This window comes from Amphiprion ocellaris, chromosome 4 (genome assembly GCF_022539595.1).
Source record: "Amphiprion ocellaris isolate individual 3 ecotype Okinawa chromosome 4, ASM2253959v1, whole genome shotgun sequence".
Taxonomy (NCBI): Eukaryota; Metazoa; Chordata; class Actinopteri; family Pomacentridae; genus Amphiprion; species Amphiprion ocellaris.
The window spans coordinates 118,468-140,185 of record NC_072769.1 but is presented as its reverse complement, the minus strand read 5'-3'; the positions used below and the strand labels follow the sequence as shown (position 1 = coordinate 140,185).

General features: G+C 39.7%; 1 protein-coding gene across 1 annotated transcript; it reads left to right on the top strand.

Moving 5' to 3' along the window:
• The first annotated feature begins 3,039 nt into the window (after positions 1-3,039).
• Positions 3,040-21,049, top strand: si:dkey-27h10.2 (cell surface glycoprotein 1). The gene is made up of 10 exons (XM_023262260.3): positions 3,040-3,204; positions 4,065-4,286; positions 4,425-4,502; positions 5,101-5,142; positions 5,295-5,374; positions 6,505-6,601; positions 6,716-6,802; positions 14,796-15,110; positions 15,567-15,651; positions 20,380-21,049. Exons 1-9 carry the CDS (start codon positions 3,177-3,179, stop codon positions 15,605-15,607), a joined length of 990 nt encoding a protein of 329 aa, XP_023118028.1. The 5' UTR covers positions 3,040-3,176; the 3' UTR covers positions 15,608-15,651; positions 20,380-21,049.
• The last annotated feature ends 669 nt before the right edge of the window (positions 21,050-21,718 follow it).

The window sequence follows — 21,718 nt, the reverse complement described above, 5'->3', positions numbered from 1 at the left end:
GTGTGTGTTCGCTCCAGGAGGAACCCACAAGGGGCGGGAAAAGAGAAAGTAGTTACAGATGATATAGGACCAAAGAGAGGAAATTGATTAAAGAAAATGGGTGACCAGGAAGTAAGCAGGGATCTTTGTTTCCCCTTCAATTAAACGTAAATGTCTCAGTGCTCTCTCTCTGTGAGCTGCATCTGGTGGAGCTGGATTGTGGGGAAAGTGGGCTTGGGGTGGGGGTTACAGAGGTGATGCTGATGGATGGATGGTCTCAATACGTTACCATCTTAACTGTATTTATCTGTGTGTACCAGCTGTCTGCAGCCTGCAAACACCCAGAAGAAGTAAAAGGAAAATTCCAGTTTGTAACACCTGAATGGTTTTAGATCTCTACTAGGGGCGACATCATTGCATTGAAATTAAATAGGTCAAGATTGTACAATTTTCCAAAATATCACAGTTCACAGACTGACGAAAGTATATATTTGTTAGTTTTTCCATGCATGCTTTTCAGTGCTTTCATGCAAAACGCTTCCCTGATTGAAACTTCATACAAATATTTTTCCCTATAGTTTATCAGAACTCAATAAGCAATGTCATATTTGGACAGTTCTGATAAAAGCTGGAATACTGACTGTAACTAGTTCCTGTGTTTTCTTTGCATTGTTTGTTTGTTCAATGTACCAAGAGGATTTTGAAAGAATGCAGAATTTTCTCCTTGAAGAAAAGAGCAAAACTGAATTCAAATTAACGGCTAAAAGTCAGGTTCATCAACATATGGGAATGCTAGATAAAAATTGTTTTTCCATTGGACTGTATCCTCAAACAAACATTTAAGCCACCTCTCACTCTCTCTCATTTACTGTTAGTTCTCTGTTACTCGCTTGGCAAATGTGAGTATACAGTATGAATAGTTTTACAAGGCCAAGGGAGAAATAACAATGAGGGGAGGCGGCAGCGTGGTGTGTGTGTGTGTGTGTGTGTGTGTGTGTGTGTGTGTGTGTGTGTGTGTGTGTGTGTGTGTGTGTGTGTGTGTGTGTGTGTGTGTGTGTGTGTGTGTGTGTGTGTGTGTGTGTGTGTGTGTGCGTGTGTGTGTGTGGGAGGGGAGGGTAGGGAGGGGGTAAAGAAAGAGAAAATAGGTTGTCAGTGTGGTTGAACAGCAAAATAGCATTTTCTCCCTCGGGCTCAGCCTCCACAGATGTTTCATTCAGGCCCCATGGCAGGGCCACTCTAAAAAGTGCTCCTGTCCGACACAATTCAGCCCCTTTGTGAGCTGAAGGAGAGAAGCTCAGCCCACTGTTTGCTGCTCATCCAACCCCCCATCCCCCCTCGTCTAACCCCCCTCCTCATGTTAGCAGGCGGAACAATTGGGGAGGGCCTTGCCCAGAGCTGGGGTGGTGTGGCAGGTCAACAGAATGGGCTGTGAATCCTGTGCCTCTGAATCCTCTGGGTGGGTGGTCTGGCTCTCTCCCCTCTCTGGGTCTCTCTCACACACAGAGAAACACACCCTCTCCTCTCCTCTCCTCTCCTCTCCTCTCCTCTCCTCTCCTCTCCTCTCCTCTCCTCTCCTCTCCTCTCCTCTCCTCTCCTCTCCTCTCCTCTCAGTGATTAGCTCATCCACCAGGCCTGATGCTGTTGCCCGGTGATGTGGCGATAGGTGGCCCAGAGAGGAAGCCAGACGTGGGTCTCTCTCCGGGATTAGCCGACTCCCGGTCTCCTCGTCCCGGTGGGCAGGAGGGGAGTGCAGTGGCCCACGTGGAGGCTGCCAGCGACTGGGTGGCAGTTAACACTAATCCTGCTGCTGATTACCGCTGGCATGAGGAAATAAACAGTAATAGGTGAAGCTACAATGCTGAGCACACACACACCCTCACGGCAGCTCCGACCACACAAGACAAGTCATGCTGACACAGTTGTACAGCGGCACTTAGAAACATCCAAAAAAGCGGCAGCAGCAGCAGAGCAGCAGCAGAGCAGCAACCAAAGATTATTTTCATTAGCAGCAATGTGCTGATTATTAGCAGCAATGTGCTGATTAGTTCCTCACTAAATCATTGAATCATTTGCTCTTTAAAGTGTCAGAATACAGCAACACATATGGTCATGATTTCCAAGCCTGAAGAGTTGCATTCAAATGTCTACTTCTACTGTAACAACAGCTCAAAACCTAGAAAAACATTCATATCTGACAAAGAAATGCCTCAAGCAAAAATCATAGTTTGGCATTTTACTCGATTAACTACAAAATGAATCAACTACTGACACAGTTGTCTATTTTCTGAAACAATTTGTTGTTTTTTGGCGTGTGTGCGTGTGTGTTGTTTTCTCTTGGCTAGATACTTGCATGTGTTGGATCTACTCTCAGACGCTTCGGATAAAAGCGTCTGCTAAATGGAACTGTAGAATTTATTGACCAATTATTGCATCTCTATCTGTTGTATCACCCAAGCATTGTTCTCCTACCACACCACAAGCATATCAGAATGTCCCATTACTTTTTCTTTTATTCACCTTTATCAACTTTAGCAAACTAGAACAGAACTTCAATATATGATTTGTACAGAGGTTTTCCTCTCATTTCTTTTGCACAATATCAGGCAGCAAATATATTTGCCTTCAGCAATGAAAAAAGGGCAGCTGTCTGGTGTGTTTCTCCTTAGTTACAGCGACATCTAGTGAGCATAAAACTGAACTGACAGCAACAGAAATGTGTTGTTTGAACCTCTTTTTTTTGCAGTTTCTCAAGAATAAGACACAAAATACTCCTTTATTGTAATACTGAATATTGTAATATTGAAATACAATGACAAATTAATCATTTAAACACATACAGGTGAGTATTTTGCCACAAAATGCCACAAAATGCAAGAAAGTTCACTAAATTCATTAACTTTAGATTACAGCAGAGTTTTGTCACTAATAATACGTTTTTTCTGCATTGAGAGAAGCATCTGAAGCAATGTAACAGCAGTTTCCTCTAAAGTCGTTTGAGCAATACTGTTCAGAGGTGTTGATCCTCTTTTCTGGTTCCTTCAGAAGCAGGAAATGCTTTGATGCATTAAGGAAGAAAAGCAGCAGATGAAAGCAACACCTTTGGCCAGACTGCTTTAATAATACATATACTGTACATTTATTTCATTCTTATCTAGATTTTGCATCTTTTACCACCAGTGGCTTCAGTCAAACTCACCATGTCATCGATTTCCTTCTTAATCCTGGGTAAGACTATTTAGATGTTCATGTGTATTTTACCTGTTCATACAGAAATTAGTGATTTTACAGCTAATGAAGTTTCGCTGGCAAAAAAAGAGAGAAATATATTCCAAATATGATGTCTGGATTTGAGAAATTAGTTATACTTGTGGTAAAAATACAATGACAATTCAATCATAACACTTAATCTGATCAAATATTGTTGATGATGCCTTAAGTCACAGTTTTAGAAAGCTATAAAATGTAGTTGAAACGATGAAATTAATAAAAAAACATCAGGCAAGCAGGGCCACACCTTAACACGGGTATTTACATAAGTGGTTGCAGCTGACAGAGCTACTGTGAGCCATAAGGGTGGATGATACTGTGCACATTTGAATCCATCTATTGAGGATTTTACAATTACAGTAACATTACTTAATTTGTATACTGTGATGTGGTGCTTTCCCTCACTGTTTCATGCATGTCTTGAAAAATGTTCACTAGAAATGGTTAAAACGGGGAACAAAATTCTTTTAAATGTAAATATACAGTATTATAGTTACTTTGTTAATCATATGCATGTGCGTAAAATGAGGAAGAATGTTTGTTATGTACCTTGAGCTGTTCTATAGTAAGTATAGTAGTCACAATTTCAAACTTGTATCAGCACTTATTGTCTTGCGTTTTGGAATCCGGTCAATTTGATTTGATTATATGAATGAAATTTGAATTACCGAGACAAATTGCTGATACAATGGGGGATGAGGACCATTTGAAAGGTGCTAAACAAAGACAAAGAGTAAAAAGGCCAAGTTATTTATTTATTTTTTTAACTTTACTAATTCTTGACTTCACCTCTTAGAAAATTTTCTCGTTTCCTGTAGGTTTGTTTGTGGCATCTGTTGGAACAGATGAGCCGACAACAGATGGAGAGTCTAATACAGTTTTACTGAATGAAAATGTCCCCACTGAAACAACTGGCACCATCACAATGCCCACCAGTGCCACCAGCACCACCAGCATCACAAATACCTTAAGTCCCATCAGCACCTTGAACCCCACCAGCACCACCATCACCATCACACCCTCAACCACAGAGAGCAAAGGTAAGAGTTATCACCTTTGCAGCCTAAAGCTTATTAAGCATTGAAGTCAGATATCTGGTCCATTTATCATCGTCTCTTCTCTGTTTTAATGCCTGATCACGTTTGTTGTATTGTAGAATAACATTTTTTCTCATTCAGGTGATGAAAGTTTATCCTCGACCACACCTAAACCCATGGATTCTTCAAAAACTACAAAAGCCACCATCGTTACCAAGAGTAAGGCGACACAGTTTTTCTACATTTTTGACCGTTCAGACACTTTTTATGTGTAATTACAGTCAGAAAAAGCATCAGTGAAACATTTAAAATGATTTTTAGCATAAACCACATTCAGCTTTGGCACTATAGTATTTATTAGGTAGTTGATTAGTGCAGTTGTGACAGTTGCACAGAAGGTTATCATCCAACTTTGCAGCTCTCCTCAATTTTACAGTGTAAAAGTTCCAGGTAAACTCCCCAATGATATGACGGGCTGGAGACTATAGTATAGCCTTTAAACTAGTCAGATATTTTCCTGAGACCAAGGAAGGAGATCAGGTTGTCAGAAACACAGTTAAAATGAATGTTGATTCAAGTCTCCAACTGTTTTCTCACATATTAGTCCACATATCCACATTGCTGATATGTCACCGTTGTACATTCAGCTTGTTCTGCTGCCCCCAAGTGGCCAAAAACATGTTGAAGCTGCTTTAAATATGTATTCAATTATGGACTGAAGACTGAGCAGCTTTGACAATCTAGCGGTGACTGATTACATTATGAACGGACAGACATTTGGCAGCAATTGGCATGAACTTGTCTCTGTTTCTTGAAGGCACCACTCCACAGCCATTATCTGAAACAGGTGACAACACTGGTGAGTTACTTTTTGATGTCTGAAGTCATATCAATATCTGTTTTTACGGTTGTAACTACACTGTAACTTTAGACATAAACAGCAAATTTACATCTATGACTTGGACATAGTCACACACCCACATTGGTGGAAAATTGTGTTTTCTCCTTCAGGCATCATCATCCTCATCGTGATCATCATTGTAGCTCTTGCATTTGGAGTTGCTTGTTATGTGGTTCAGAAGAGAGGAAGAGTAAGTACAGTATCCCTTTGATTCCTTTCCAATTTGATTTCCAACAAAGGATAGTTCAACATGTTGGGAGGGACAGTATTTGATTTTTATTTGCCTCAACCTGCTGCCAGACAGCTTAGCTTAGTATAAAAACTGGAATTAGCTTGCAGCGAGCAGTTTGCTCATTTTCCTTACCCAAAGATAAGAAAATGAGCAAACAAATTCACACACACACACACACACACACACACACACACACACACACACACACACACACACACACACACACACACACACACACATTTATACAAGAGTTCTTATAACTTCAGTTATTGTGACTAAAAAATAATGTGATGAATGAGGAACTCATTAAGTTTCTAAGAAACAAAACTAGCATAACCAGACTCCCCAGAATGCACAAGAGAGTTAAAAATTTCCCAGAGAATTTTAGTTTGAGAAAACAGACATGATGGAAACATGCTGAGTGTCTTTAGTACTTGTTAAATTCAATCGTGGACGTTTTCTTTCATAATATTTAAAGCAATTCTAAGTCTCTGCATGTATGGCCTTATTATTTATCTTACTGTAACCGGTTGCAGTCTTTGCACTGACTTTGGTCAAGCTGTAAGTTCTCAAAGTTAAATGAAGAAGAAACTCTTTAAACTAAAAAGGAAAGCCTAAAAAGGAAAGTCTGTCTGTAGTGCCAGTATTGATGTACCCAATGTACTCCACTTAATATCTTCTAATATCTAGTTTAACTGAGCTAGTTTACCACTTTCACAACTCATAAGATGACTTTACACTATTTAAACATCGGAAGTGCAGTTCGTCCACATTTGTAGGGCATCAGGGGAACTTATGTTTCCAAGCTGAATACATGAAATTTCTCAGCTTTCCTTTTTTTAGTGGGTTTTGGGTGATGGTTGGATGACTGTTCTGCAACTTTGGACGGATTTGCTGTTTCCTCATTTTCAAATTTATGCAGAGTTAAACTTTCTGGCTGCTGGTTGTTGCTGTACAAACATGAAAGTGGTATCAGTGTCTCATAAAAGCAGCTTAAATGGTTCGCTTCAAGTCAGGAATCTTTGTTAAATGTAACAAAAAGAGGAATAACGTATGTTCTTCTCTGTGTGTTCTGAATCTTCCTACAGCGCTACTCTGTTGATTTCACTTCCAGGCCGGATGAAGCCAACATCCCTCTCAGCGTCATGGACCCTGAGTTGCCTGTTGAATCTGTACCTCAGAACGGTCAGTTCAGCGCCTTCAGTTAGCTCAACAACTAACTATACAAAGAATATCTGATCTTAACTAAGCATATTCCAATATCTAAACAGGTTCATATAATTTCTGATCCTTTTTCAGGCCTGCAAACCTTTGAACGCATAGAAACTACAGAAAAAGAGCCACAAGAAACTGAAGCAAAACCTGAAGAATCAGAGGAGCAGAAAGGTAACAGCAAATATGTGACTAAGGAGATTTTTTTAAAATTACTTTGCCAAGGAACATGGCAGAATTATGTACATTTGTCTGTGGACAAAAGGACCAAGTGATTCGATTTTGGCAGTGATGCGCCTCATAGTCTGGATCCACAGATTTGTTGAAGACTTCTGTATTGCGAGATAGAGGCATGGCGTCACTGTAACTATGGCAAGTGAACGCTACGTCAGCTGCCTACTGATGATCACGATTGCGATCCTGCTAAACATCGACCGCTGCGAACTTATTGGGACTTATCCATTGGAAATGATACAAGGAACAACTGATTAATTTGTGGGGGTGTTTCCAAGTCCCATCAATTCCCGCCACCCGCTAAATATTTAGGTCACGCAATTCAGTATCCGTACATGTATGTATCCATACATGCATAACACATACCTGTGCTCAGTGCAAGGTCATTTTTTATTAAAGATTTCAAATGATACAATGACTGAGCAGCCTTGGCGGAGTACTTTGCTCTCCAAGTGCTTTTCTTGTTATTATTGTGTTGTTTCTGTTATATCCTGAGGAACATGACTAAGACTTTGTTGTATCAAATGAAGTCAGTGTAAGTTGTGGGCTGATGGTGTGCTATTTCCCTTCCTCTTTTTAAAGATCAGTTAAACAGAATAAAAGGAAGTGCAGTTCATAACAGCACTTTCTAATATCTGTTTCAGACATGACACTGAGATGCTGTGAATCTGAGAATAGAAATCTGAACACAGTTTTAATGACTTAATTTCAATATAAAATATGAGTATGTTAATTTTTCAATGTATATTACACGGATTTGTGATGCATAAAACCACTGCACTTTTAGAAATTTACTGTCCACACAATTAATGCAATTTTTTTCGTGGGAAATTTGCCATTAGCACAGCAATCTGACTCACACACGTCTTGAAAAACAACACAACAGTAAAGGAATTCTGATAAGTAAGATCTTCCACGGAACATTTTGAAACATCTGTGGCTGAAACTGTGCACACAGGACAGACAGTTCCCTAGTTTGAAAGCAGAATTTTTTTTTTTTTTTTTTTTTGTAAAACATGACCGGCAGTACTCAAATCCACCACTTGATGGAAATGGAAGTCAACTCAATAAATTCAGTTCATCTTAAGTACAGTTAAAACCCACATTTTCCCTAACAGAATGTAGTTTAAATTCTGATTTTATTAAAATGACTTTGTCTTAATATGCAACAAGTCAGAAATCAAGTTTCAAAGTAAGAAAGTCTAGAAATTGAGAAAGAAAAGCAACATATGAGGATTGTTCTTCCCTAAGTTGTATATTTTATATGACGTCTTTATTATACATTCAACATGAAATATATAATTGTTTATTCTTGTCCAATTGTCCAATTGACATTTCCATATGTGAAAAGTGCTCCTGTTTTACTCTGAGGGGTGCACCTTTAACTTCTAGCACAGAAGTTAAAGGTGCGATCATGTCAGGATGCTTTGTTTCAATAGATATTTTGAAAAACAACCACCTTACAAAAGCTTTTCTTCCTCTCATGGAATAGAAATAATGAAATTCTGTCTTTAGGTGATGTCACAGCAATCAGAGCAGTTACACAGACAGATTTTTAATTGTTCATCTAGATTTTCTACTAATGCTTACTAATCTACTGGAAAATTTTTTGGATTGCAAGATCTCTGTGACAGGGACTTACCCCAAACCTAATCGTCTGTAGCACCTAAAATTCAATCGGCCTTTTTTAGAATGAATTTGGTTACTTAATGGGACATATGTGGTTCAATAAGCAGCACAAACATGAAATATCTTTTCTTTAATCTCACTGCAAAGAGTCATGTCTCATGAGTCATCAAGAGTAGCAGATGCTACTTGAATGTGTGTGGCTAACAAGCATCTTAAAACCACAGAATGAGATCAGTGTGAAGGTGTTACTGGAAAACAAATGTGCTTCTGCAAACCAATGACTAAAGAAACTTAGTGCAAAGAGCTCAGAGAGGACCCAGATACCATTTAGATTAGGCTGATTGAAAAATAGAAAGTTATTTTGCATTGACTATTACATTTTTTTTTACTGTATATTACACAAGTCTGTAAGATATACAACCCTTGCAAATTTCAAAGGTAAGTTTGACATCATGCACAGAAGTCTGACTCACACAAGTCTTGAAAAGCAACGTGTGTAATGAGTTCTGATAAGTAAAAACTTCCACAGAACATTTTGAAATGTCTCTGATGTAAACTGTATGCACAGTATTCAGTTTCCCTGTTTGGACGGTGAAAAAGCTTCATAAACATGACCTGCAGTACTCAGGTCCACAACTTTATTCAATTTAAATTCAATTTATTAAGCCATAATTGCCATAATTACAATTGACACATAATATCTATAACAAGTTACCTAATGCCGTACAAAGCAGGGAGGTTGAAATAAACAAACTAAAAGCACAGTTTACGTACTTAAAGGTCGAATTTGCATGATTTTGTAGTGTCATATTGCAGGACTGTTCTGTAGAATGGTCTGGCAATGCTCCAGTGTGTTTGTATTTCTTAAAATCAGTCGCAGTTGTCTTGGACGTGGGAAACAACAATATGAAATGACAGTGAGAATGAGAGGAGAGCAGTTTACAAGAAAATAATAGCAGGGCTGCTGTATTTACACGATTCAAACATCTGGCCAAACTTGAAACTTTAGCATACAGGTTGCTGCTTGGAGATTGTCGCTTTTGTTTCCTGTAATTAAGAGGATTTCAAAAAACTTTTACATGTAAATAGCAGAGAGGAAGGAAAAAGTTGTGATCTGGTATCTTTACACCCGCAGTCTACATCTGATGAGTCAGACTAAGGATGTATAGTGACATCTAGAGGTGAAGTTGCTAATTGCTACCAACAGAACACCTCTTTTGTCACTGCTTCCACTGTGTTCAAGCATGTACAGTCCTAAAAAGCATGAAAGGCTCTCTCTAGAACCAGAGTTTGGTTTATTCATATTCATATTCTGGCCTTGGCAGTGCAACATGACTGACTTACAAGTGATTATATACCATAAAACTCAGCTATAATTATATAATATAACCCTAACCCTAACCCAACAGATTCCCCTACACCCTGCACACTGGACCTTCAAACTGATGCAAGATTTCAAAAATCTAGGCAGGCAAACAAAGACACTGGGAACACTCAGAGGCAGAATATAAGATACAATAAAAAAATTAAAAGCAGTAAATAAATGAACTGAAAATGCTGGGAAACAATGACACAAAGACTGCGGATAGCACAGAAAACTGGTGGGGAAAACACAAAGGCAGGACAAAACAAACACTGACACGTGACAAAAGTGATTCCAAACTCAGCAAACTAAAACCAAAAACCATGACAATATTGGGAACTTCATTAAAGTGACATTTGCAAGCTGCATGTTGTGAAACGCAACTGGTCGTTGAACGTACTAAGAGAAGGTAGAAATGATAAAAGAGATGAAACACAATCAATGGTTAGTTAATTCATATATATATATACATATATATATATATATATATATATTTTTTTTTTTTTTTTTTTTTTTTTCCCTTATTTAGGAGGAAAATTCATTTCCAGAGAGATTTGGCCAACAAGGAAGCATTAAAATTGTGTTAACTGATACAAGTTGCACATAAAAGTACTCTCATTTTTAAAAACCATCCCGGTAAATGATTGACAGGTCATATTATTAAATTTAGGGTGACGAAATTGTTCAGTTTTGGCCTACAACAGTATTAAATGATGTAATTTGATGCTTAGAAGAGGATTCCTTATTGCAAAACTAGGAATTTGGGACAATTTGGGAATTTGGTTTACTTGCTCATGTTTTAGAAGATACTACACACCTACAGTTGTCAGGGTTGGGTTAGGAAGTTTCGAACCAGAGTTAGTAGACAGTTAGCCTGACAGCGCTGACACGAGAAGCAGATTAAAGAGCTACCTCGGCCTGCTCCAAAGTTAAAAGAATAAGTGACATGTTGCACCTTGTTTGTGTGAAAATCAATGTGTGCTGGAAACAAACTAGCTTTGTACAACACCTTATCTGTATTAAAGCAAAAGTTAATACAGCTGTTTCGTCAAGACACACTTGGCGGCTGAATGAGAAATCACTGTGAAAATCAAGAAATGTTACTGGTTGAAGTAACAGTCAAACTTTTAATCCTTCTGTTTTCACAGTAGGATCTATTTTCCGGCATATAGCATTAACCTAAATGCATTAGCCTGATCAGAAATAGTATGTATATAGTATAGTATAGTATGTATCTATCGTTTTCTGTTTTATGTGCATAACTACTATACAGTGACTGTGTGTTGGGCCTTAAGTGCTGCAAAAATGTAGATGGCTTACAAATTAGTAGCAAATACAAGAAAATGAGGCTCTTTATTGTCATATCAGCACAAGCATCTACATGAGATGGCATGAAATTAGGTACTTACGTCCCGGTTGTGAGCCAAACTGTGTCAGAAGAAGCCTTCATTTTTACAGCCTTCAAGGGCTAAAGAGGCAGCTCTGCTAACGTGCTCCTTTTGCTAAGAGGACAGAATAGATGCATTCAAAAGTGCCAACCCTGTTCTGGTTCTAATCACACACCTGTCTGATTCCTGAATGATAAGGGAGTGATCGTTGGATCATTTTTGGGAAAGTCAAATACACTATATTGCCAAAAGTATTGGCTCACCCATCCAAATAATCAGAATCAGGTGTTCCAGTCACTTCCATGGCCACAGGTGTATAAAATCTAGCACCTAGGCTGCAGATTGCTTTTACAAACATTTGTGAAAGAATGACTCGCTCTCAGGAGCTCAGTGAATTCCAGCATGGAACTGTGATAGGATGCCACCTGTGCAACAAATCCAGTCGTGACATTTCCTGGCTCCTAAATATTCCACAGTCAACTGTCAGCTGTATTATAAGAAAGTGGAAGTGTGTGGGAACGACAGCAACTCAGCCACCAAGTGGTAGGACACGTAAACTGACAGAGCGGGGTCAGTGGATGCTGAGGAGCATAGTGCCAAGAGGTGGCCAACTTTCTGCAGAGTCAATCGCTACAGACCTTCAAACTTCATGTGGCCTTCAGATTAGCTCAAGAACAGTGTGCAGAGAGCTTCATGGAATGGGTTTCCATGGCTGAGCAGCTGCATCCAAGCCATACATCACCAAGTGCAATGCAAAGTGTGGGATGCAGTGGTGTAAAGCAGCCACCACTGGACTCTAGAGCAGTGGAGATGCCTTCTCTGGAGTGACCAATCACGCTTCTCCATCTGGCAATCTGATGGACCAGTCTGGGTTTGGTGGTTGTCAGGAGAACCATACTTGTGGGACTGCATTGTGCCAAGTGTAAAGTTTGGTGGAGGGGGGATTATGGTGTGGGCTTGTTTTTCAGGAGCTGGGCTTGGACCCTTAGTTCCAGTGAAAGGAACTCTGAATGCTTCAGCATACCAAGACATTTTGGACAATTCCATGCTCCCAACTTTGTGGGAACAGTTTGGAGCTGGTCCCTTCCTCTTCCAACATGACTGTGCACCAGTGCACAAAGCAAGGTCCATAAAGACATGGATGACAGAGTCTGGTGTGGATGAACTTGACTGGCCTGCACAGAGTCCTGACCTCAACCCCATAGAACACCTTTGGGATGAATTAGAGTGGAGACTGAGAGCCAGACCTTCTGGTCCAACATCAGTGTGTGACCTCACAAATGTGCTTCTGGAAGAATGGTCAAAAATTCCCATAAACACACTCCTAAACCTTGTGGACAGCCTTCCCAGAAGAGTTGAAGCTGTTATAGCTGCAAAGGGTGGACCCACATCCATAGGGTTCATATTGAACCCTATGGATTAGGAATGGGATGTCACTTACGTTCATATGCGAGTCAAGGCAGGTGAGCGAATACTTTTAGCAATATAGTGTATATTTAGATGCCTGAACAGCTGAGGCTTTAGTAGCTCAATGTGAAAGCTAGCATCATTGCACCATTTCAAGGTGTAATGACCCAATTCCAATCTCCACACTCATGAACTTGCACACTTTTTTGATGCTGTTAGGGTGAGGATAGGTTTTTGATGCTGTCCACATATCTGCAGACTTTCCTGAGAAACTTGCTTTAGTTCATACTGAGACTGTGGTTGTTGATGGTGGCCGAGATGGGGAATGTGGAAATGTTTACCATCTTAGTTTAGCATGTTAGCATGCAAACATTTACTCATTAATTCAAACTGTAGCTGAGACTCATGGGATTTACATTAGTTGTACACGTAGTTACTCATAAACTAAAATATTGTGTAGTTAGAAGTACTGGCCTGATCATGGTGCTAGATGAGAAATTTTGGAATCACCAAACTCATTAGGATTGACTAGATATCTGCACCAAATTTCACAGTAGTCCAATATAGTGATAGCTTTTAAGTTATTTTTGAGAGAGCTGCATGGTGTAAGTGGTTCTTGATGAGTAAAAGTGTGTCTGTGCTGCTTCCCCACTAACTTCATAAAGACTCTGGGAAGTCACTGTACCATGCAGTTGTTCCTCAAACATTAATTATGGAGGTCTACAGGTGCTTGGAGGCAGACTTTTTTTTAACCTTGCAGACAGCTTAGCTAGCTGTTTCCCCCTGTTACAGTCTATCTGTCTCTAGCTGTCGTTGAATGATGTTGTAGAATTTAAATTTTAACCAATGACTTTACAGCACTTTCCAGTGTGAGTACACAAAATGAGAATCCTGAGCTGACAGTCAGGCCAAGAAATCTGCCATAAAGCAGGAATAATGCCCGAGGAACCATCTTAGTCTTCCGCAGTGGTCATCTTCCTCTCCTCTTCATCTCCGCTTTTCCTCTGCCTAGAACTGGGTCAGATAATGACAGGGCCACCCTACTTTCCCACAGCCTCCAACAGCTGCTTGGCTGTGGCTCATTAGGAGCTGGTCAGTAATCAGCCGCCTCATTACCAACATGGTGGCCCCCTGAAATGCCTTCGCTGGAGATAAATCCCGCCTGAGCACAAACCACTTCAGGCTATAATGCTGCTGGTAAGTGGCAGCTGAATACAGAACACACTGATCCAAACAGCAAATCTGCAATGTCACAGAAGATCAAAGTGATGGAGAAATGTCTGAGAAATATTATGCAATTAATTAAGTGCAAGAGTGCAAGTTCCTGTTGAGTAAGGTATGACATAAATGTCAGCGCTTACCAGAATATTCCAAAATGACTCAGTCTGCGTGTGGTTTTTATTTATGTACATGTTGTTTTCATTTCACTAGTGTTGGTTTGTCTGTCTGTCCTTCTGTTTGTCTGTTTGTTAGCAGTATTACTCGAAAATACTCTAACAGATTTGGATGAAATTTTCAGGGAAGGTCAGAAATGACACAAGGACCAAGTGATTAGATTTTGGCAGTGATGTGGCTTAGAGTCTGGATCCACGGATTTGTTAAAGATTTCTCTATCATTGCGAGATAGCGGCACGGAGTCACTGTAACTATGACAACAAGTGAACACTACGTCGGCTGCCTGCTGACGATCACACGATTGTGATCCTACTACAAATCGACCGTTGCAGACTTATCGGGACTTATCTGTTTGAAATGATACAAGGAACCATTGTTTAACAGTTTAATACTGTGGGGGTGTTTCTGAGACTCATCAATTCCCGCCACCTGCTACAAATTTAGGTCACGTGATTCGGTATCCGTACATAACATACACATGCATAACACACTCCTGCACTCAGCGCAAGGTCATTTTGTTTGAGGGTATGTCTATATTAAATGGCCGCATTCTATGGTGTCGTGATTTCTGCCACAAATTTTTTCAAGATTTCCGTGGTCGGAAATGATTGAGAACTGAGCAGCCTTGGCGGAGTACTGCGCTCTCTGAGTGCTTTTATTGTATTCATTATGCAAACAAAGGAAAAACAGTATTAATGTTCTTGAGAATTTCTAAAATTGCTGTGTGGTTTGTTTTTGACGTTCTTTACAGCTGAGGCTGATAAATCTGTTGCTGATCCGAGCACCGAGTCTGCAGCTCCAACTCCATCTGAAGCTCCAACTCCATCTGAAGCTCCAACTCCATCTGAAGCTCCAACTCCATCTGCAGCTGTAGCTCCGTCTGCAGAGAGCTCCGAGGACAAACCCAAAACAGATGTTGAGAAGCAGAGTCCTCCTGCACCTGTGGAGCCCAGCAGTGGAGGCAAAACTGATGATGAAGGCGTCATCTCCAACAAGACCTCAGTGGAGTCGCTGAAGGAGACAAATGAGAACAACAGCAACAATGTTGACTTCAGCCAGAAGACAGGTTGATGTTTAACTTATTTCCTTGCAGTTTGTGTCTAAAATGTTACTGATTACATCGTCTTCACCGGCTCATGTGTGAGATCAAACTGCAGGGTTTTGAGCCTCTACTGAGTGTTGTGGACATTATGTTGACTGAATTGTGTCAGTTTCTTTCCTGTGTTCGTATCTCACTTCCAACTTAATGCAACGTGTCATTTCAACATATTTTCCTTTTAACTAGTTGGCAAAAAAAGAGAACTTAATTTCCAGATATACTGTGCAACATTAAAACAGTTTTTCAAGCCCATTTTAATATAATGCTCACAAATGCATATGCACATTTTGTACTTTTACAACAAAAAATTGGGATATTAGTGCATGTAGTACATATATTATAAAATATATGTAGGTGTGTGCTTATGTTATCCCAGTTTTACCAACATGATAATATACATCCACTACCTGTTTGTCGAACCAGATATGATCTTCTGGGAAGTTCCTCTCAACTGTCCAGTGTGAGTCAATATTGTCGCCTGGAAGCTGTGCTGTTCCTCAGAAACTGGGTAAGAATACAGCAGAGAGATGTTCTGCTGCAGCTCAGTTCAGGTGTTAATAAAAGGACAAACTCCTGCAATGAGCTGCTAATCAACAGCAGGAAGTTACAGCCTCCTGCACTGAATCAACACATTAAGAATAGAGAAGTCATAACTGTTCAATGTAAATTTATAAAATGTTCTTGTCCTAAACTTGTAAGTCAACTTAATGGCTTGACATCCAATGGTTTATAAATATGCATTATGGAAACTGCATTCAATAAGGTGCCTTAATGTAAGATGTAGTATTTTTACATGCAGGATGTCATTGTTTCTAACACAATGCTCATAATTTTAAAGGCTTTTCCAATTTGTTGTGTGTAACTATAGCTCTGTTAATGAAATAATATTGAGTATTAAATCAAGATATATTTATGAGCATTTTGCAAGCTGTTGAAGACATCTTACGTTGTCATTATCACAAGACGAAGATGAGTCAGTAAGGTAACTCAATCTGCTGATACAGACCAATAACAAACATGATAAATCTAGTAAATGAGCTATTTACAAAAATCACAAATTCATGTCCATGTATAGTTCACTATATCTTTCTTTTCCTTCTACTTTATTAATGCCAAACCATCAAAATCTCTTCGTTTTTCTGGAGGTAGTGTCGAGTGTGATTTACAGCTCGACACTTCATTCCTCTGATCCTTCCTGCTCTATCTCCCACTGATGGACGAGATTCTTCTCACACGAGTAGCAACACGGGCCCTCCCTGTCTAATCATCATGTGTTTCAGGATTTAAGACCCACATCTGCACCTGCACACCCTCTCTCTTCCTATCAGCTCAGAAACACTCAGGGCTCCTGAGGGCTGCAGCCTGAGGCTCGAGGAATTTGCACTGCTCTTAACAGTCGATAAGTTCACATCTGAGAAGCAACACTCAGGAGCTCAGTGTTAGCAGTCACAGATCATCTCCGTTCTCACAAAAACACGGCTTCAGAAATCCCAAACATCTCTGTTTCAACAAAGGCAGTGTATCAGTGTTAGCTCCACATCTTGAGATAGTTGTTCACATAATCACTGGATCTTCATAATAAGAAATATTTCTTTTTCATTTAAATGAAAGCACAACTATGAAATCTAATCGCTCAGCTAAATTAAGAGGAAATATTAAAACCTAAGGAGGTGGAACACAGCAGAGAGTACAAAAAAAACCAACATACAAACCTAACTAATGAGGATGAGATAATGCGTTTGCCACAACATTGTCTCACCCTTTGATGTGTCAGATGTCCAGGCAGTAAGATTGGAGAAATAAGATCCAATGCAACAGCCTCTCGTTGGGAGACTGTGAGGAAATGAGGAAGGTCGGTAGGTTATGATCTGTAAGGATCATCACGGGCCCTGTGCAAACATAGACACTCAAGTGCTGCAAAGCATTGGTCAGAGCTAGAGTTTCCTTTTCTATTACTGAATAATTCAGTTGATGTTTTTTCAATTTCCCTGAAAAGAAACTAACTGGCTCATTCACTCCAAACAGTGCAGCACCTGCTCCTACATGATTTACATCTACCTCCACTTTAAAAGTTCTATCCCACTGTGGAGCAGCCAAAACAAGGGCATTAGAAATAAGAGCCTTCACAGCTTCAAAAGCCTTTTGACACTCTGGTGACCAAACATACTTGACCTTTGCTTTCAACAGGTTTATTTTTATTTAATTGTTTATTTAATAGGGACAATGCAATTAACATAGCTTCAATACAGTTCATGAATCCAATGTTTTGCATGTAGAGTTTTAGCTACAGCTAATTCTCAACTCCTGTCCCTAGTTGGGCTATTGTGAGGGGTGCAACAACAGCAAAAAAAAAAATGCTACAAAAATACCAATAATAGCCAACAAATTGCATTACCCGCAATAATTGCATTAGTGCTTTTTTAGTTGGAGGCAGGACATTTTTTCAGCATTTTTTCTCAACTTTGTACACTCATTTATACAATCCTCTCATGGTGCCTCCACAAATGCTTTAACAAGGTCATCCATGCATCAGATTAGCATCACCACGTGATCTGCGTGATCTACGGAGTAACGTACTGAGGCCTAACAGTGTGCACCAAGGCCTAAACAGCCACAACAAAGGAAAGTTCCCTTCTATCTAATCGCCTAATCAGAACTGGCTAAATAACTCACACTAGTCTTCATGAGGTGTGGTGGTGGGTATTTATGCACCAACAGCCCGCTGGCTTGAGAAAGGCAACTAGCAGCCCCCTATAACAATGAATGTGCTCCCGAGCAGCTTTAGGGAAGGGGAAAAGGGATGCTCTAACTACCATACCTCAACACTACAAGTCCCCTTGTACCCCTTGTACTTTTTAAAATTTTACTATATATGTCCTGGAAGGGGGCTGCACAGTGGCTCAATGGTTAGCATGGGTTAGGGTTAGGGTAAACTAACTAACTAACCCTAACCCTAACCCAGCTAGAAGATCCATGTCCTAGTTTGGGCCTAGGATCTTTCTGTATGGAGTTTGCATGTTCTCCCTGTGCATGCATGGACTTTCTCCAGGTTCTCCGGCTTCCTCCCACAGTCCAAAAATATGCTCAGGTTAACTTTTAATTCTAAATTGTCCGTAGGTGCAAATGTGAGTGTACTTGTTTGTCTCTGTGTAGTTCTGCGATAGACTGGTGAGCTGTCCAGGGTGTCCCCTGCCTTCACCCTAAGCTCCCCCTGCGACCCTAATGAGGATTAAGTGGTGTATAGATAATGGATGGATGGATGGATGGATGGATGGATGGATATCCTGAAGGAATTCATTCAAAATAACCAGGACATACAAGTGCACCGATTGAAATAAGCAGTAACAGTAAGTTTTATAGAAACTGCTCGAACTCTAGTAGGCTACGAAACTCTTTTGTTGGACATGAGCCTGTCTCCCATAAGAACACACTGAACAAGAGTTGTAAAGCACAGATTACCCCCAATATTACAAACAGCACAGAAAAGAAAAAGGGAACACTGGACTCATTCCCACTTGGTTTGGGAAGTGATGAGCAAGCCAAAGTTGAAAGGCTACAGCGTAACAGCGTAACAGCATAAGAGAAAGGATGCGAGCTGGTGGGTCATGAATTAAAACAGCATGATTAGACTTGAGATTTCACTGTGGTATATTCCAGTCAGACCACAGCTTTCATGTTTGGTGGCTGATGTTGGAGGAAACTTCCTGGGTACAGACAGAAGAGAAAGAGTGACGGATTGAGATTTTTACTGTGAGAGACATTTCAGTTCAGTTCAATTCAATTTTATTAATATAGCACCAATTACAGCTCAAATTGTCTCAAGACGCTTTACAGAAGGGTTACCTTCTAACCCTAACCCACATTTGAGGCTGGTAGTTAGCGAGACGCAGGTTAGGGTCTCTGCAAATAAAACTTGCAGAGATTCTTATTTGAAGGAGTTGCTGTTACTGGTTCACAGACAGGCCATGGAGATGAGGAGATACAAAGATCTGATTGTGGTTTGTTTCTCATGTGTGAGGAACGTAAGTGGTACTACTGGATGGAGTCGAATATTAATACATATACATATATATACAATACATATGTTGTCTCTGTTTTCTGATTCTAAGTCATTTCCTTGGCAGATGTGTAAACATCGATTTGTGGTGGGAAGGAAGACAATGGCGCATGAGCTGAACACAGGATTTTTATCTCGGTAATAACAGTGAGGGAAGCTTCCTGTTGGTGACGTTTGATGTGGGTCACGTCGGCCGTTACACCATCTTTACTGTCGGAAAACATAGACTCACTGGTGGTGCCCCTTCCTACCTCCACTTCCTGCTACAAACCATCAAGTTTTGGTCAAGAAATTGAAAACTTCAAAGTCACGAAGATAGCAATTATATGAGCATTATTTATACTGTGTTTGCAGTGGATGTGCATTTGAGGCGAACAGCAGCATGTAATCACTTTTTCATGTGTGCATTTAGGGGATTTCGGTGTTCTTACATGTACGGTTTACTGAATGGCTTTTCATACCCACAAGGTAAAGTACAACCAACAGTGATGACGTGAGGTGTACAAGACATGTACTTGCACCTCAAAGTAAATAGGGGCTCTCTGATAGCACTTGTTGTTCAATCGTACAAGTGCTGATCGAACCCAAACAGCACAAAGCTGGTGCTGGATATATAGATCCCTATCAATTCCTGTGGCTTAAACAAGCACAACCAGTGTGAAGTCGTAGCTGCAACCTGAGCCTCAGTAGCCGCTGCTTAGGTCTAAAAACCAAACTCTTTCATATTGGATGCAGATCAACTAAGGTCAAATTTAAAAGTGGAAGTTGTGAGAGTGAAATATCTCTCTGAAAAACAAGGTTGGGTCTTAATGATTGCAAAGGTTTGATACATCTAGTGGGCTCTGAAAGCTGTTGAAAAGTGAAAATAGGAGAAAATCTAGTTCACATAACTAGATAATTGTGTATTTAATGAAAAAAAAAAGTTTGGATAAAACCAAAAATGAGTCCTCCCAGTGCTGCTGTCACATCAACTTGACTGGGATTATGTCAGTTATCCTTTCCCTCAACCAGATGTTTCTCCTAGGAGGTCAGAGGTCAAATCAAAGACCACATGAACTTGGCCAAAGCAAAGTTACAAGTGGAAAAAGCAGGTGATTTGGCCAAGTGAAAACAACATATCCTGTCCCACAGTCATGTTGTTTTCATTTTTCTCTCTCTTTTTTTCTCTGTCTCTTTCAGATCCAAGAAATAAGTCAAGAGACCCCAGAAAAAAAGGACACTTCTTGGACAATCTAGTCCACTCCTTTCTCCATGGTGGAAGCCACTTTATATTTTTTTGGAACACAGCAGTGTTTTTGGAGTTTAATGTCAGATGAGCTCAGCTTTCTATCTACTAACTAATTTCATGTGTTGAAAAGTTTATTAAAAATAGTTACTAGATGTATAGATTAAATGCTAATGTTGCTACAATTTTACAATAAGGTGCATTTTCCAGCATCATCATTAATGGCCTCTTAACTACATAAACAACAAACGTATAATCGTGAATTATTGTAAATACAAGCATTGGCAGTCTATTGTAGGTTAAATAGCTCTTTTCTGCAAACAGATATCCTGAAATGTGAGCTTTAACCCTAACCCAAAACTCTTACTTTTTCTACATTATAGTATTCTTTGGGATGCATTTGTATGCACACAGTACAGCAATAATAATCACACCATGTATAAACATTTTATTAAGGCTGTCCAATTTAAATGATTATTCTTGCATCGATTTTTAATACATGTTTTGTAGATGCTGCATTTCACTCTTTCATCTCATCATTTGGTACCGTTAAAGTTTCTATTATGCTAATTGCTATAATGTGAATGTCATCTGAATGTATCAAATAAAAATAACATAACTTTGTGCAACGTGTTTTTGCCGATATGGTATCGTATGTCGTTACAGTAGTGAAAGATGAGAATACCTCGACGCTACTGCACACAATCCTGGCTAAGCAGCCACTTTTCTCCTTTAGGCACAGTTGTTCTTTCAATAACTGTGTAGTCATGATGATATTAGTGCTAATTAAACCTAAACCCTTTGCAGCAGTCTAGTTGGGGCAGTGGCTGGAGATGGAATGGTTACAAATACTAAATGTCTCAACAATACAGAATAATGTGATAATGAAAAATGTAACGATGAGGAAAATGTAGTTTGACTTTTTAACCTTTTCACAGAAGATGTTTGGCTTCATCACAGGTGGAATAACTGATGAATCAGGTCCATAAAGGTTCTTCTAAACTATGACAGAGAAGCAGCAGAACAACAGCAGCAGCAGCAGCTCTAAGAGGAATACAACATTAACACACCTGATTTAAACTGGGAGCAGTTCCGATACCTGCAACTTTATCATCATTAAATCTGTAAAAATATGAGTGTTAAACATTCACACTGAACGTCATTGCTGCTTAATGTAGTTGACAAACAGAGATCATTTCAGCATTTTTAAATTAGTTTATTTGGCAGGGACCATGTACAGAAGAACATTTAACACAAGGTAAAGATGCTCTGTACCAGATTATAGTGTACTCA